We start from the raw sequence: 18,879 nt of genomic DNA on the forward strand, positions 1-18,879 counted from the left end.
TTGAAGGACCTTACTTTGAAGGCGGTCTTTTTGGTGGCCATTACTTCTGCTAGGAGTATTTCTGAGCTGCAGGCTTTCTCTTGTAGGGCTCCCTTCTTGGAGTTGTCTAGGGAGCGGGTCGTCTTGCGGCCTGTTCCTTCCTTTCTGCCGAAGGTTGTTTCTCCTTTTCATGTCAATCAATCGGTGGTTCTCCCGGTCTTGGGTGGTCGGGAGGGCTCTTCTGAGCAACGGCAGCTGCGCAAGTTGGATGTCGGTCGGGTCCTTCGCTCTGATGTGCAGCGGACCCAGGAATTCCGGAAGTCCGATCATCTCTTTGTCCTCCTGGCTGGTCCTCGTCGGGGAGCTGGCGCTTCTAAGGCTACTATTGCGCGCTGGATCAAGGAGACGATTGCTTCCGCTTATCTTCTGAAACAGCAGCCTGTTCCGGAGTTTCTCAAGGCTCATTCCACTCGGGGTCAGGCGGCTTCTTGGGCTGAGTCGTCGCTCGTGCCTCCGGTGGATATTTGTAAGGCTGCGGTTTGGTCCTCCTTGTATTCTTTTGTTAGACATTATCGGGTAGATGTTCAGGCGCGTCGGGACGCGGTGTTCGGTGAGCGTGTTCTGGTATCGGCCCTTCGGGGGTCCCGCCCGTGAGAGGGACTGCTTTGGTACGTCCCATTCGTAAAGTTAACCTCTACTGGTCTGGAGAGTGCTAAAGAAGGAGAAATTAGGTTCTTACCTGCTAATTTACTTTCTTTTAGCTTCTCCAGACCAGTAGAGGTCCCCACCCTGTCTGTTGTTGTTGTTGTTGTTGGGGCTGTTTTCGCGGGCAGTTTTTGTTTTTTGCTGCGGGTTCTAGTATTTTTCTAGGGCCGGGGAGAATTAAAGAACAGCGGCTGTGGCTCGGCTGGCTTAGCTGGCGAGCTGTGGGGACATTTTCCTTCGGGTATTTCTCCTCTGCATTTTCCAACAGCATTTGGGTATGTTATTTGTTACTCCTGTTCGGAGTATTGTTTTCTTCCTGTTTTCCAGTTCTTGGTTCTGCTTGGCTATTCGGCAGACTGAGGGAAATAGAGAAGGGAGGATAGTATATACTGTCCCAAAGTTTTGTTTTCAGTCTCCACCTGCTGGTCATGATTAGATATATACCCATTCGTAAAGTTAACCTCTACTGGTCTGGAGAAGCTAAAAGAAAGTAAATTAGCAGGTAAGAACCTAATTTCTCCTTATTTTCTGATTAGAGATCCTCTGTGTTCATCCCATGCTTTTTTTAAACTCTGTCACCGTTTTCCTCTCCACCACCTGCCTCGGGAGCGCATTCCAGATATCAACCACCCTCTCTGTAAATAATTTCCTAACATTACTCTTGAGTCTACCACCTCTCAATCTCAAATTATGCCCTCTGGTTTTACCATTTTCCTTTCTCTGGAAAGATTTTGTTCTATGTTAATACCTTTCAAGTATTTGAATGTCTGAATCATATCTCCCCGGTCTCTCCTTTCCTCCAGGGTTATATGTATTCAGGGCTTCTAGTCTCTCCTCATACATCTTTTGGTGCAAACCTCCTACCATTTTCGTTGTCTCCAAATTGAACACAGTACTCCAAGTGGGGCCTCGCCAAAGACCTGTACAGGGGCATTGACACTGTCTTTCTTCTACTGGTTACGCCTCTTTCTATACAGCCTAGCATCCTTCTGGCAACAGCCACCGCCTTGTTACACTATTTCTTTGCCTTTAGATCTTTGGACATGATCACCCCAAGGTCCCTCTCCCCATCTGTGCATATCAGTCTCTCACCTCCCAGCACATATGGAATGAGAGGGCATAGGATGAATTTAATAATAATAATAATAATAATAATAATTTTATTTTTTATATACCGCCATACCCAGCGAGTTCTAGGCGGTTTACATCAATTCAAAAGGATCTACGTTATCTAGCAGATTTACAAACAAATAAAATAAAACAGTTCGGTAACAAGTAAAAACTGAAATTGACCGAGGATGGGGGAGGATTGTTGAAGACTTGGAAGAGTGGAGCAGAAAAAAAGGGGGGTGAATGTTGGGGGGGGAGAGGAAAAAGTGAGCGGGTAGGGCCATTAGAGGTCTTGTTTGCTGAAAAGGTAAGTTTTGAGAGATTTTCTGAAGTCGAAGTAGGAGGGGGCTTCGAGGATCATTTGGGCCAGCCATGTGTTGAGCTTGGCTGCTTGGTAGGCGAAGGTTTTGTCTATGAATCTTTTATAGTGGCAGAGTTTTAGTGAGGGGAAGGCGAAAAGTTGAGTTCTACGGGATTTCTTGTTTATGTGATAGAGGTTAAAGTGGGGGTTGATGTAGCTTGGAGTAGCACCATTAACCGATTTGTAGCAGAAGCATGCAAACTTGAAAAGGACTCTGGAATCGAATGGCAGCCAGTGTAGTTGGTGGTAGAAGGGGGTGACATGTTCCCATTTCTTTAGGCCGAAGATGAGACGCACGGCGGTGTTTTGGATTAATTTTAATCTCCTGGTGGTTTTCTTCGTGGCGTTTAGGTAAATGATGTTGCAGTAGTCAAGAGTGCTGAGGATGGAAGATTGAACCAGCAGACGGAAAGCGGAGTCGTCAAAGTATTTTTTTATTGTGCGTAGTTTCCATAGTACGGAGAAGCTTTTCTTGACCATGTGTTCAGTGTGGTTTTCTAAGGATAAATTTTTGTCCAGAGTGACTCCCAGAATTTTTAGGGTGGGTTCAATAGGGAAAGTAATTCCTTTCAATTGGATAGAGGTGATGGGCTCAGGAGAAATCTAAGGAAATACATTGTTACAGAAAGGGTGGTAGATGCGTGGAACAGTCTCCCGGTAGAGGTGGTGGAGACAGACTGCGTCTGTCTGATTTCAAGAAAGCCTGGGATAGGCACTTGGGATCTCTTAGAGAGAAGAAGAGATAATGGTTACTGCGGATAGACAGACTGGATGGCCATTTGGCCTTTATCTGCCATCATGTTTCTCTGTTTCTAAGCCCCAAATGCATTACTCTGCACTTCTTTGCATTGAATTTTAGTTTCCAGATATTAGACCATTCCTCTAACTTTTGCAGACCCTTTTTCATGTTTTCCACTCCCTCCTTGGTGTCTACAGTACTCTGTTACAAATCTTGGTATCATCCGCAAAAAGGCAAACCTTTCCTTCTAACATATTCACAAACATATTGAACAGGATCAGCTCCAGCCCCAGCACTGATCCTTGAGGGACTCCACTAGTCACTTTTCCTTCCTCCGAGAAAATTCCATTAACCACCACTCTTTGACGTCTGTCCATCAACCAGTTTCTAATCTAGTTCACCACTTTGGGTCCTAACTTCAGCCCGTCAAGTTTGTTGAAGAGCCTACTATGAGGAACCGTGTCAAAGGCTTTGTTGAAATCTAAGTAAATTATATCTAGCATATGTCCTTGATCCAGTTCTCTGGTCACCCAATCAAAAAGTTTAATCAAATTCATTTGGCATGATTTACAACCATGTTGCCTTGGATCCTGTAACCCATTAGAGTCTAGGAATTTCACTATCCTTTCTTTCAGCAGCGCTTTCATTATTTTTCCATAACCGAAGTGAGGCTTGTAGTTTCCCGCTTCTTTTCTGTGACCACTTTTGTGAATAGGGACCACATCTGCTCTTCTCCAGTCCCCAGGAACCACATCTGTCTCCAAAGATTTGTTGAATAAATCTTTAATAGGATCCACCAGAACCTCTCTGAGCTTCCTCAATATCCTGGGATGGATCCCATCTGGTCTCACTGCTTTCTCTACCTTCAATATTTTATTTTTGTGAAATTACAGTTTAGCTGAAAATGGTTCATTGAATTTTCAGTGTTAAACTTAGAAATGTATGCAAATAATTTGTCTGTAGAGTAGTAAAACTTTTAAAAGATGGAAATTGTGTACTTGTGGTGGTTACGATCTTCTCACAAGGACAGCTTTATTTACTTGTATGTCCGACTCGGAGGCCAAGTCTGTCTGTAATTTGGTAGAGGCTGTATATGTAGGAAAATGGCATTAGATTTAGTTTTAAAATGAGACAGTAACAGTTAGTAATGAAACTATATATGTTTAAACCAATTATTGATTTTGCTTATTGCAGGTTTCCGGGTCTCGCTGCATCTTGTGAGGTAGAAACCGATGTTTCAGCCATCATGCTGTGGCTTTCTTCAGGGTTTGCTCTGAAGTCTGCAGTGTGACTTTGTAAATAGTGGGTTCACCGACTTTATTGGGAGGAGGGCAGTCCACCAATCAGGTCAGTGAACCCACTATTTACGAAGTGCATGAGAGGAGAATGACATAGGTGTGATAGTATGTGATCTAATGTGATAGTAATGTGACTAAGCTGTTAGAAAAAGTGACGACAAAAGCTAGAAGCTAAAAGCTAGAGTGCATAAGGAGAGGAATGGCCAGTAGGGAAAAGGAGGTATTGATGCGCCTCTATAAGACTCTGGTGAGCACTCGTTTGGAATATTGCATAGAATTCTGGAGACCACATCTTCAAAATATATATCTTTTTGAAGGTGCGGTCTCCATAATTGTACACAATATTCTAAATGAGGGCTCACCAGAGTCTTATATAGGGGCATCAATACCTCCTTTTCCCTACTGGCCATTCCTCTCTCTATGCACCCAAGCATCCTTCTAGCGTTTGCCATCACCTTTTCAACCTGTTTGGCTACGTATCGCCCAAGTTCATAGAACGAGACCGAGCTCCACCTTGGTTAGTGTTTAGAGAGCTCTTTGCACTATTACTGGAAGATCAACCCTCCTAATTGTCAGGTTCTAAGTGAGCCCTCTCTCAAATTGTGTGTGTTTCTGATTTGTCTTGGGTAACCCAGACCTTTGGTCTTCAAAAACAACAGTTCTGGCTCTAAAGAAATCCTTTTATTTTGAAATTTTTGTTTTCACTCTTTAGTAAGTTATGAGGAGAAAAGTTTTGACCCTAGATGGTTTGTAGACTTCCTAAATCTAGGGAAACTTCAAATGTTTTGTGACTCCTAAGCTCCAAAGGTAGTGTGTAATCAGCTGTCATTAGCACCCTACTCATTTCTGTCGCTTTATATTTTTTATAGGTGTGTTTTGTTTCATGACCCTGTTTATGTCGTCTAAAAATATATGAATATCTTTTTGGATTGGGGTTTGGTGGGCTTTTTTTTTTTTCTTACATTTCAAATTTAGATTTGTTTCTTGAATGTGCTATTAAAAATTCAGTTAAGAAAAAATGGTTTTCAGTAGAACTGTGTGCAACCTTGGTGCAGATTTTTAAAACATGCATCTTTATTTTGAAAGTTTAGTTTCGTTGTAATTTTTTTTTTTAAAAAAGGTCTTTATAATGGAGAATTAGCCTAATGGTTAGAACAATATTCTGCCCCTATTTTAAATGTGTGCAAAAGTTCAGGAATTTTAGACAGTGTCTGTTCATTTGAGTTTAGTTGAACGATTAGCAGTGCATGGGTGCTGTGAGATCATTTGACATGCAGCAGGAAAGAGTCTGATTCGTATCTCACTGCAGCTCCATGTGACCTTAGGCAAGTCACTTAACTTTCCTTTTTACTTCAGGTCCACATTTTATGAACACTTCTACTAAAGCTTAATATGTGCTAAATCAGTAGTCTCTAACCTCTTTCATGTGAACGACTGCAGTGTGAATACAAGAAAGCTCTGAGGGCAACCAAAAGATTTTAAGCTTTATACATGCTACTAATTTTGTAAACTGCCTTGACTTGCTTTTTCAGACTGGGTGTTAAACATTAAAAATTAATACTAATATTGATTTTATGGCTGCACGGCGGCAATAGTGTCAGGGGGGAGATGGAAAGATGCTGCTCAAGGGTACTACTGCACAGGGAAATGGGAGGGAGGGAGGCAGGCAGGCTTTGGAGGTGGGGGTGGGACAAAGTCTGAAAGGCAGTGAGGGCACTAAGGACACGGGAAGGAGGCACTGGGGGCACTAAGGATATAGGAAGGGACACCAAGGATATAGGAAGGAGGCACTGAGGGCACTAAGGACATAGGATGGGACACTAAGGACATAGGAAGGAGGCACTGGGGGCACTAAGGACATAGGAAGGTGGTACTGGGGGCACTAAGGACATAGGAAGGAGGCAATGAGGGCACTAAGGACATAGAAAGGGGGCCACAGAGGCATGGCGCAACAGAGAAATGCAGGCAGGGAGACAGAGACAGAAAGAAAGACAGACAGGGGGCCAGGGAGAGACCCAGACAGAAAGAATGACAGACAGCGTCCAAGGAGAGAGAGACAAAGAAAAAAAAAAAAAGATAGACAGACATCTACTCTAGCCACTTTTTGATCTTTGCTGCTACACCTTGTTCATTGACGTTTGCTGTGTATAGTTTGGATTTGCCTTTGCTACACAAACTACACACAGCAAACGTCAATGAACAAGGTGTAGCAGCAAAGATCAAAAAGTGCCCAATACAAGTTTTCAATAACCCAGAAAAACCCATCCCCAAAGACCAATCTCCCTGTCAAAAACTCTTTATTTTGGATTGCTAACGGAAGCAAATTCCATAAATGAGACACCTAAGTAGCGCACTTAAAAGATTGTTTGCAGTTACCATATTAAGGGCCCATTGTACAAAGCCACAATAGCGATCCCTGGTGCGGCAAATACGACAAAGGCTTCCTTGCATTTACCACTCTGGGAATCGCTACTATGGCTTTGTAAAAGGGGCTCTTAAGTGGGCAAGATTGAGAACCACAGTGAAGGACTTCAAGGACCGCATATTTGCACATCTGATTTTATACCTGTGGACTATGTGGTACTTCGTACACTCTAAAGGACATTAATATGTACTAAGCTTTAGTAAAAGGACCCCTTAGATTGTGAGCTATCCAGGAATAGGGAAATAATTGTACCTGAAAGTAACTCACCTTGAGCTACAACTGAAAGGTGAAAGCCAAAATAAAATAAATGTTCAGTAATGTTAAGTTTGCAATTTAGCTAATAATGTGTTTTTTTCTTTCTATATAGGTCTGTCTGTGTTGGAAGTCTGTTTAATAATAGCCATGAAACACTTGCATGATGTTTATGACGGCGAGCCTTTTAATTTCCAGATGGTCCATAATGGTAAGGAAGAACATCTGCATATCTTATAGCAGTGAGAAACTGTTTGCTGGCTGTTAGTTGCTGATGGGCAGGGCACAGCAATACAGATGTGCACACCACTTCAAGCATTGACTTTGTGGGTATTAAAGGCCAGGATGAAAAGTGGGTACAGCCACGGGGAAGAGGCCTTCAGTCTTGGCTGCATCAGCCTTGCTGCTGGGACTGGGGTAAATCAAGGTAAAAGGAGGTAATTTAGTACGAGAGGAATAATTGGGGCTGAGAGAGTTGGACTTGGAGGGATTAACTTCTGGGGACAGGAGGAGAATGATTGGGGAAGAGGGAGAGTCACTGGTAGGCTATGGTTAGTATAAGAGGTCCAAATATATATGACAGAGGCAGATGGGATTGAGCTGAAGAAAAATGACTTAGCAGAGACAAGGAATGTGAGAGCACAATGTGAATAAACTTAGATGAATTTCTCTAGGCATCAGCTAGTAGGTTATTAATTCTTGTTTTCTTGAATTTTATTTTGTGAGTCATTGTGTACTTTTTTTAAAAAGATTTATATACTGCCTAAAATCTAGGCAGTTTATAAAACAACACACAATAAAATGTGTCTTCTGTTTTTGCAGAGTTTCAGAAATTCATTCAAAGGAAAGCTCATGCTTTATATAATTTTGAAAAACCTATAATCATGAAGGTAAGGCATTAAATTACAATTGTGACTCAGTGTACAAGGGGAGATTTTTTTAATTTGTTGATTGGAAAGAATTGCGAAATGATGATCTTAAGACTATCAAAACTACCAACTTCAATACATTTGTATTTTTATATGTATTAAACTTACAACTAGTATTTTGTTATGTCCCTTCCGGATTCCATATTCTAGGGGACTCATAATTGAAAGAGAAAAACGTCCAAAAACCGGCCTAAGTCAGCACTTGGACGAACATTGTCAAAATACGTCCAAGTGCCGATAATAAAACCAGAATTTGGACGTATTTATAAGCGACCTAGGCCTTCATAGTGCCGCTGAACGACCAGAGCTAAATGGGGCGTGTCAGGAGGAGTGTCGAGGGTGGAAGTTGGGTGGGATGTGGGCCAGCTTAGACTTAGTTGTACTGCATGTATAACCAAAAGTTATATAGCACAGGATCAACGGAACTTGGACGTTGTGACTTAGACCATTTAAAACATGGTCTAAGTCACAAAAACCCACCTAGAGTGACCAGATAAGCACTGCAAAACACACACTACCCCAGTGATCACCGACACACCCCCCCCCCCCCCGTCCCTATAAAAATATTAATCACAACTTGAAAATTGTGCCTCCAGAACATCATCACCTGACAGCCTGGCATAGGAAAGCCTAGTCGTGTCGCACAGAGGCATCTTAAGTCGTCTTGGGGGTTGGTTAGGGACCCATGCCTATAAGCCCCTGTAATCACTGTATTGATATTGAAACATGTGCACTCCCCTATATACCACCAAAACTCTTTTGTACTGATATATAAGTGGCTGCTGCAGCCATAAGGGCTATTGGGGTGGTAGATAAGTGGGTCTATGGTATTCTGGAGGTGATTTGGGGAGATCACCATGACCTATAAGGAGCTGTAGTGAGATGATGACATGGTACCCCACTATTTAGGTGCCATGTCTGGCTGTTCAGTCCATCACTTTGCAGACCCCTCCCACGTTCAACAGGGCTTGTTCTAGATGTTTTTGACTTGGATGACTAAACATGGATGACTAAACATGGACTTAGACAATTTTCGAAACAAAATCAAATTTGGACGCATTTTTTGAAAATGTGTCCTAAGCTGTTTTTTACTTTGGATGACTTGCGACTTAGATGAAAATGGACTTAGACATTCCTTTCGATTCCACGTGTTCAATCCTAACCCGCAATCCGGGAGTTACAGAAATTAAAAACTTTTGGAAACACATGCTCCTCTCCCTTAGACTGAGAGTTAGAAACATATCCAGTTAACAATTTCTGCAAGCAATCCGTGTAGAAGTCTCTTAACAGTTGCTCTGCTTCATTTTTTTTTTTGTTTTTGTTTTTCACTTAATTTGCTTTTCGGTAGCTTCAGTGCCTTGAGACCCCTTTCCGGTGGTCCCCTGTTGGAAGAAAGGACACAGTCCTGCAATGCTGGACTGCTGCTTCACAGAAACTCTGCCTTAGCTTTGATAGGCAACAATTACTGTACAAACAGTTCTAGAACTTAGGCAAGCACTCCACCAGAAAGAGAGGGCAGGACACTCGATAAGTTTGAATGTAGAATGTTCCAGGCCTCTATGCTAGTCAACAGGATATTGAACTACAACTTTTATATGACATTTTACATGAAATCACTCATCCAAAAGATGACACTTTATGAGCAATAAATACCTTCGGAACATCTGAATTCCTACCAACATCTTTAAAATGACCTTCTAGAGACCAGAAAATGCATGGTGCGTTCCACTTTTGATGCTTTTGACATAGTCTCTTGCACATCAGCAGTATCTACTGCCATGTGAAGACAAGCATGGCTCAGAATCTCAGACCTCGACGCAAATGTACAGGATTGCATTTCCAACATTCTCTGCATGGGAGATGATTTATTTGGGGACTATATAGAGGAGGGAATACAAAAAGATCCAAAAAATCAGGATTACATGACCACCTTGTCTTTCTCCAAAGTCAACCCAAACTCGGGTTCCAAGAAAATATTCCATTGCTTCTAGATGTCCTACTTATTATACCAAACATAAATATAGTCCACCTTCCACATCCTCTCAAGCTGCCACTCAGAGGCTTCCCAGGCAACAAAGGACACAGAAGATAGTCACATCCTCAATCCAAGCAACAAGTCTTTTTGACTCCATACTAGAGAGCCTAGTCAGCATTTCCTAACCTTTTCCTCACTCTCACCATAGGTGGTCAACTCGCTCACTTTTAGGTCCCTCATTACATCATGTCCTTCGTTTGCAGAAAACACCTCCCAGCCGTCTTCCAAGAAAGACGTACATAAGTAGTCGCCTCCGCCGGGGCAGACCAGAGGTCCATCCTGCCCAGCGGTCCGCTCACGCGGCGGCCCATCGGGCATATTGCCTGAGCAGCGGTCCCTGACTAATTTTATGCCTACCTCTACACTTATCTCTAAACCTTCCACTGCTCTTATCTGTACCCCTCAATCCCTTTGTCCTCCAGGAACCTATCCAGGTCTTCCTTGAAACCCTGTACTGTGCTATTTCCTATCACGGCCTCCGGAAGGGTGTTCCATGTGTCCACCACCCTCTGTGTGAAAAAGAATTTCCTTGCTTTTGTTCTAAACCTGTCCCTCTTCAATTTCATCGAGTGACCCCTTGTTCTTGTGGTTTCTTTCAAATTGAAAAATCTGTCCTTGTCAACCTTTTCGATGCCCCTCAGGATCTTGAAGGTCTCTATCATATCTCCTCTGAGTCTCCGCTTTTCCAGGGAGAACAGCCCCAGCTTCTTCAGTCTGTCAGCGTATATAAGGTTTTCCATACCCTTAATCAGTTTAGTTGCTCTTCTCTGGACTCCCTGAAGCATTGCCATGTCCTTTTTGAGGTACGGTGACCAGTACTGTACACAGTATTCCAGATGCGGGCGCACCATAGCCCGGTACAGTGGCAGGATGACTTCCTTCGTTCTGGTCAAGATACCCTTCTTAATGATACCTAACATTTGGTTTGCTTTCCTCGAGGCTGTGGCGCACTGTGCCGACGCCTTCAATGTCGTGTCTACCATCACTCCCAGGTCTCTTTCCAGCTTACTGACCCCTAGCATTGATCCCCCCATTTTGTAAGTGAACATCGGGTTCCTTCTCCCTATATGCATGACCTTGCATTTCCCTACGTTGAAGCTCATTTGCCACTTTTTCGCCCATTCTTCCAGTGTCGTAAGATCCCTTTGGAGATCCTCGCAATCTACCGTGGTTTCAACCTTGCTGAATAGTTTGGTGTCATCTGCGAATTTGATAACCTCACATTTTGTTCCCGCCTCCAGGTCGTCAATGAATATGTTAAACAGGAGCGGTCCCAGCACTGACCCTTGAGGAACCCCGCTCGTGACCCCTTGCCAGTCCGAGTAGTGGCCCTTTACACCAACCCTCTGCTTCCTGTCTGCCAGCCAGTTTTTGATCCATCGGTGGACCACCAGAACACCCTCCTTCACTACGAGCTCTCAGCCCTCCTCCAACTCAGTGCCATAGAACAAGTTCCTCTACAGCAGAGGGGCAAGGGTTCTACTCCAAATACTTTGATACTAAAAGAGACCGGAGGTCTCCATCTAATACTGGACCTCTATGATCTCAACAAATACTTGATGAAGGAGAAATTTTTGCATGGTCTCTCTAGGAACCCTATTACCACTATCAAAAAAGAACTGATTCTGCTCTCTAGATCTGTAGAAATTAAATGCAAGCTCTAGAGTTTAGTCAGTTCACACAAATCATGCTTTACTAATTTTCCACTTAAATTCTCAGCTTCACTTGGAACAGTGCAATGGTTTCTTTTATTTTCAATCAGTGCAGCTTTATAGTTTGAAGGCTTCTTGTAATACTGTTTTGATTAGATCTAATTATATATTCAGCTTCATTGGCTGGCTTCAGTAAACTATATGCCACATATAACTCTTGCCCACTTGTATAAATGTGGTAAATTTTCCACAATTTAATTCAGAATGATTTATAATCAACTTCAATATTTGAGTCCCAAATATAGAACTCTATATTAAACCCTTACCTGGGTCTTTAAGAAAGCCTCAGCCCCACCACTCCACCGCTGTAGTTAATTTTGACAGCGGGAAGAATTACGTGGTTCTCATCACTGGATTCCAATCTAATCTGTTTTTTATTTATTTATTTATTTATTTTTAAATTCTTTATTCATTTTAAATCATAAACAAGTGTGCAATAATATATCCATTAAATTTCAATGTAACACTTGAAAATCTTAATCATATCATCAAGAACAAAAGAATATATCCCCACCCTACTGAAATTAAAATTCATGAATCATTTTCAAACAGACAGTAAGTGTACAGAAATACAATCATTATACTTTCAATACAACACTTAAACATCTTTCAAAATCATCTAAATAAAAATATTAATCCCCTCCCTCCCTACCTAAAGAAATAAAAACAAACTCTCAATGGAAAATATACCACTCCCACCCCACCCAATGCGTAAAATATAATCTCCCATAAAAAGTGATGACTACTCATTACAATATTTTCCCCTTGGCCCCCAGATCTTTATAAACTTATTGTAAGTCCCTTTCTGCGTAGCAAGAGCTCGTTCCATCTTATAAATATGGCATAATGAGTTCCACCAAAATGTATAGCTAAGATTTGAGTAGTTTTTCCAATTTTTGGTAATATGCTGAATGGCGACCCCTGTCATGATTAACAAAAGTTTATTATTTGACGAAATTTGACTTTTTTTCCCCATAGATATACCAAACAAAACAGTGTCATAGGATAACGCAACATGATTCTCTAGAAGACAGTTAACTTGAGTCCAAATTGAATTCCAAAATAACATAATATGGGAGGGATGTTTTTAAATGAGAGTACCCAAGAAAGGGACCTGGGGGTGATGGTGAACTTGACAATGAAGCCGACGGCACAGTGCGCAGCGGCTGCTAAGAAGGCAAATAGAATGCTAGGCATCATCAAAAAGGGTATTACAACCAGAACGAAAGAAGTTATCTTGCCATTGTATCGAGCGATGGTGCGTCCGCATCTGGAGTACTGCGTCCAATATTGGTCGCCGTACCTTAAGAAGGATATGGCGATACTCGAGAGGGTTCAGAGGAGAGCGACACGTCTGATAAAAGGGATGGAAAACCTTTCATACGCTGAGAGATTGGAAAAACTGGGACTTTTTTCCCTGGAGAAGAGAAGACTTAGAGGGGATATGATAGAGACTTACAAGATCATGAAGGGCATAGAGAGAGTAGAGAGGGACAGATTCTTCACACTTTCAAAAAATAAAAGAACAAGAGGGCATTCAGAAAAGTTGAAAGGGGACAGATTCAGAACGAATGCTAGGAAGTTCTTCTTTACCCAGCGTGTGGTGGACACCTGGAATGCGCTTCCAGAGGGCGTGATAGGGCAGAGTACAGTACTGGGGTTCAAGAGGGAATTGGACAATTTTCTGCTGGAAAAGGGAATAGAGGGGTATAGATAGAGGATTACTGCACAGGTCCTAGACCTGTTGGGCCACCGTGTGAGCGGACTGCTGGGCACGATAGACCTCAGGTCTGACCCAGTAGAGGCATTTCTTATGTTCTTAGGGACAAAAAAAAATAAAATGATCTAAAGTCCCTACTTCAAGATTACAATGCCAGCATCTATTAGATTTAGAGCAATCCAACTTTTGTAAACGAACTGGGGTCCAAAACGCTCTATGCAATAAAAAGAACCAAGTTTGCCTCATAGATGCTGACACTGTACATCTCATTCTCCAAGACCAAATTCGTGGCCATTGAGATGCAGAAATTTGCTGCTTAATCTCAATGCTCCAAATATCTCTGAGACCATTTTTAGTTTTTTTATTTATATGACCAGATATGAATTTATACCACAATGCGGCTTGATGACCTAGGAAGTCTGATTGAAAACATAGGAACTCCAGACTAAATTGATTATCAAGATTTTTCCATTCAGGGAACCCCACCTGAATAGCCTGCTTCAACTGCAACCATTTAAAACTTTGTGATTTATTGAGACCAAATCTATGTTGGAGTTGTGAAAAAACAAGCAGTTTACCATCTAATATAATAAAATGGTAAGCCGCGCATGCACACTTCCTATGCGTGCGTCCATTTTCTGTGAGCTGTAGCTAGGAAGTGCACATGCGCGGCTTACGGTCTGGACTCGGAGCGGCAGCTGCCGGCCGCTAGCACCCCCTGCCCTCTCCGTTCGCCTCCCGGCTCCAGCGGCGTGACAGTTTTCAAAGAGGCGCGGGATTCTTTCTACGCAGAACCACCAGCCATTAAAGCTGCTGGCGCAGACTCCCGACTCCAGCCTCCAACAGATGGCTGCTTCCCATTGGATCCGGCCGCTGGCAGGTCTCGCGTTGTCCCTCCCCCCGAGGTGGATGTCGGCCGCGGCGGCTGTTGGCGGCCCGAGGCGGATGTCAGCCACGGCGGCTGTTGGCCGCACGAAGCTCGCTCTCTCTCTTCCTCCTCCCCCCCCCCCCCCGAGGCGGATGTCGACCGTGGCGGCCCGAGTCATAGACAAGTGCTTGCATCATTTAAACATACTGGAATACAGAGTTCTCTTTTTGTCACAGGCTAAAGCTTTGGAACACATTGCCTTAGTTTACTTATGAATTAGTGCTGCTTACCTTTCAAAATCGGTAAGGGGGGAGGAAAATACTGCACAGGGAAGTGGGGTGGGAGGGAAATGGAGGGGCAGAAAAGGGGTTGATGGACAGGGGAAGAGGTGCTGATGAACAGGGAGGGGGGGCAGAAAAATGAAGACAGGCCTACTGCTGGACAGGGGGAGCAGGAAGGAGGTGATGATGGGACAGGGAGAGGTAAAACAAAGAGAGAAGGGCTTCTGCTGGATAAGGTGAGCACTGATGGGGTGGTGGAGGACACAAGGGAGGTAAAAGGAAGGGAGAATGGATAGGGGGAGCAGGCAAGGGGTGGTAGTGGACAGCCAAGAAAAAAAAAAAAAAAAAGACAGACAGAAATACAGAAAGCGGCTAAGGAGAGAGAAAAAAAAATAAAGACAGACACACACACATATATTCTAGCACCCGTTAATAATAGGGAAGGTAAAAGGAAGGGAGAATGGACAGGGGGAGCAGGCAAGGGGTGGTAGTGGACAGCCAAGGAAAAAAAAAAATGACAGACAGAAATACAGAAAGCAGCTAAGGAGAGAGAGAGAAAAAAATAAAGACGGACACACACACATATATTCTAGCACCCGTTAATGTAACGGGCTATAAGACTAGTTTGAAATAACATCATTTAGAGTTCGTATGCCTGCAATAATCCAGTCCTTCCAAAGAATTTTATTTCTGCCAATTTGAATCTTGGAGTTTATCCATAAAGATTGGTTCGTTGATTTATTAATTGGAATAGGTGTTAAATTGCTAATGTATCTCAATGTTTTCCATGTGTCAATTGAAATTCTGTTATCCTTATATCTTCTAGGCATTTTAATACTAGGAATATGAACTAAATGTAAGGGAAACAAAAGACGCCATTCCAAGTATAACCAATCAGGTGCATTATCAAAAAGTTCTGGGAGGATCCAATACATACCCTGACGCATTATATAGGCTTGATGGTACCTATAAAAATTTGGAAAATTTACCCCCCCTCCGCAATTGGCTTTTGAAGAGATACTAGAGCAATTCTGGGATGTTTACCAAGCCAAAGAAACTTTGTAAGGATACCATTAAGCTTTTTATAGAAGGACCCATGAAAAAAAACTGGTATCATACTCATTTGGTAACAAACTACAGGCAAAATCATCATTTTAATTGTTTGAACTCTCCCCACCAAGAAAGATGCAAAGGATTACATTGTTCACATAACTCTGTAACTCTTTTTAATAAGTTTTTCATTCTCTTTTACTGTGTCATCAAGAGTATTTTTTATCATAATACCTAAATATTTTAAGCCTTCCTCTTTCCATATAAATGGAAAAGAATCAAATAATCCTTTAGAGCAATGCACATTTAGAGGAAGAATTTCGGATTTACTCCAATTGATTTTATAACCTGAAAATTTTCCAAAAGTATCAATCAGTTCCAATAAACATGGAATGGTAGTTTCCGGATTCCTCAAATAAAGCAGAATATCATCTGCATAAATATTCTTAAATGTTGTTCTTAAGTTCTAGTAAAACTCTATTGTAACCATTATGTATTGTTTAAGCCACTTATCTTTTTGCTAACATGACTCGGGAGAGACGACCCGACATGTTTCGCACTCCTGTGCTTTATCAAGGGTCTCCCTAAAAAAATAAAAGGAAAACGTTTCAGTTGTCTTATAAAACACTCACCTTCCACATTATATAAACCTTCCGTGTTATTTAACTACATTATCCTTCAATTAATTCTTACTGAGGGTGTCACTATCATCCAACTCTATATGGTATTTGGAAGAGAAAGATGGCAGCAGCATTTCACCGTGGGGGGGGGGGGGGGCTGAGGCTTTCGTAAAAACCCAGGTAAGGGTTTAATATAGCGTTCCATATTCGGGACATATATAACTGTTGGGCAGTTTCACTGATCTCTCAATTCAAGTTTCTCTTGCATGCTGTTCACAAGTTTCACTGAGCACTTCTCTGTTTTAAGTTTTCACTGTTACTGACTCTACCAGCGGATCCCAGTCAGATATACTCATTGGCACTGTCATCTCATAACATTATTAGACTGGACTCTGAATTCCTAATGTAAATCATCTTTAATACAGAACTCAAAACAAAGAAAATAAATCTAATTTAGTCTAATCCAGTATTTCTGAGTCACATTATGCCTAATTAGGTTCAAGGCGACTTACAATATAAGGAATTATAGAATGTAACTTCTACATTATAATATAGCAGTTCAAAGAGAACCAAGTTGTGAGTGGAGTAATGGGGAAGGGAGGAATTGAGGTTTAATGACTGTAATTTAGTGATACTATGTATATTGGGTTGTCTAGTGTATATGCTCTCAAAGAAGAGTTTTTAATATTTTTTTGAAATCTATTGTAGAATGTTTCCATCCTAACGTTAGTCAGGAGGTTGTTCAAGTCTTGGTACCAAGATAAGTGAAAAGCAAGTTGAATATGCGTTTGTATTTAATTCCTTTGGGAGATGGGGTGAGTAGTTGAAGCAATTTCAGGTTTCTGGTTGATGTTGGCAAGAAATTGACGAATAGGTTTATGAGAGGCTCTGCTGTTTTTGCATACAGAATTTGAAATATTATACATGATAGTTTGAAGGTTATATGAGTTTTGACAGGTAGCCAGTGTAATTTCTTATAGTAAGGCAAGACGGAGTCAAATTTTTTGAGTTAGTCTGATCGCCCTGTTTTGTATCAACTGTAGTTTATTCAGGAGTGTGGAGTTTAGACTTTCAATTTAATTGCTCCAAGGAATCTTGCCTTCTGTAAAAGCCCATAGTCAACCAGCGCATCCCAGCGGAAACAGAAAATTGCTTCAGAGGGGGTGGATCACGGCAAAAGAAGGTAAGAGGAGGCCACAGTCTTAGGTACTCGTATCCTCCACTACCTGCCCCAACCGACATCACACTTATAGTCTCGATGCTCGAGAAGCCAACACCCTGTGCTGGGCTAAAGGGCCTTGAGGATCTCTGCATGCTCATGGCTTGCTGGACTCACTTCTAGAATCCTGGAAAGTGCAGGAGCCAGCAGGCCTTGAGCATGCGCAGAAGCTCAAGGCCCATCAGCCCAAGACAGAATGTCAGTGTCTGCTTCCGGAGCATCGGGACTGTAAGTGCGATGTCGGTCTGGGGCAGGGGAGCAGGTAGTGGAAGATAGGAGTGCCGGTCATCAGTGGGAGGGGGGGGAGGAGAACACAGCAGTAGTCTTCAGTGGGGATAGCAGTGCCGGTCATCTGGAGGAGTGGAAAATAGCATTGTTGGACATCAGGTGGGGAGGGGAGAAAAAAAGCATCATTCAAAGGAGGCTGGAATATAAACCGAGAACTCAATTTTTGGGCCACAAAAGTGGCCTAAAAATCTTGGTTTATATTTGAGTCTATACGGTATTCAACACACTTGTTGAGGATAATGTTTTTTACTTCAGAAATTAGCAATACTAAGCTATACTTGGAGAACAGTAGTTCTGCCAAAGGTGTAAACCTTTTACAGAACAATACTCTTCTGTAGCTATGTGATTGCTTGAATATGGAGTCTGCCCCTGGCTTAGAACAGGAGGGAATTGGGGGGGGGGTCAGCCCAACACGCATAGAGCCTGACTTAAAGGTATAGACATTGTTTACATACTTTAACGGTAATAGAAACATGATGGCAGATAAAGACCAAATGGCCCTTCTAGTCTGTAATGTTAAATATACACTTCAATACAAACAGTCTGCTCCCAGAACAAGAAGTTAAAGGATGGCTAGTAGATTTTTTTTATTTTTATTTTTTATTTTTAGTCTTGTATCCCTAACTTTGAAGAATGAAACCAGCAGAAATGTAGAGTTTGAATTAAGGAGGTTAATCTAGAAAGAGAGAATAGAATATCCTTTTTATATTGATGTGATTATACAAACTGTGCTTGCAGGCAGATGAAATAGCAATATTAAATCTCTTATGAAACGGTGTTGCTGCTGACTGGAGGAGTGCCCTAGTGCAGTGTTTCTCAACTCAGTCCTGGCTACCCCCTTGCCAGTCATGTTTTCAGGACATCCACAATGAATATGCATGAACTTGATTTGCATACACGTCCTCCATTATATGCAAATTTATTTCATGCATATTCATTGTGGATGTCCTGAAAACCTGACTGGCAAGGGGGTAGCCAAGACTGAGTTGAGAAACACTGGCCTAGTGGTTAGAGCTGCTGTCTTAGCACCCTGAGATTGCTGGTTCAATCCCTGGACAAGTCACTTAACCCTGGGTACCACAGTTTAGATTGTGATCCCATCGGGACAGATAGGCAAACTACTTAAAGTACCTGCTTACTGTTCAATGTATTATAAACCACTTTGATATCTGCAGAAAAAAGTCATATTATCAAAGAAAGATAATCATAACCAAGTGACTTGGATGTTTAGGACATACCAGCTATGGTTCTACCTAAAAAAAGGGGAAATCCTGGATTTACTATAGGG

The 18,879-nt window shown here is 42.1% G+C and overlaps 1 protein-coding gene across 7 annotated transcripts in view; it reads left to right on the forward strand.

The window, feature by feature from the left end:
* The window catches only part of ORC4 (origin recognition complex subunit 4), a 115,465-nt gene that overhangs the window by 87,075 nt on the left and 9,511 nt on the right, over window positions 1-18,879 (forward strand). For all 7 annotated transcript variants that reach the window (XM_033947321.1, XM_033947326.1, XM_033947323.1 and 4 more), the window contains 2 exons: window positions 6,985-7,080; window positions 7,692-7,759. In XM_033947321.1, the coding sequence (XP_033803212.1) occupies window positions 6,985-7,080; window positions 7,692-7,759 (164 nt within the window). The remainder of the gene's footprint in view (window positions 1-6,984; window positions 7,081-7,691; window positions 7,760-18,879) is intronic.

Source organism: Geotrypetes seraphini, chromosome 5 (genome assembly GCF_902459505.1).
Source record: "Geotrypetes seraphini chromosome 5, aGeoSer1.1, whole genome shotgun sequence".
In the NCBI taxonomy this organism is placed as follows: domain Eukaryota; kingdom Metazoa; phylum Chordata; class Amphibia; order Gymnophiona; family Dermophiidae; genus Geotrypetes; species Geotrypetes seraphini.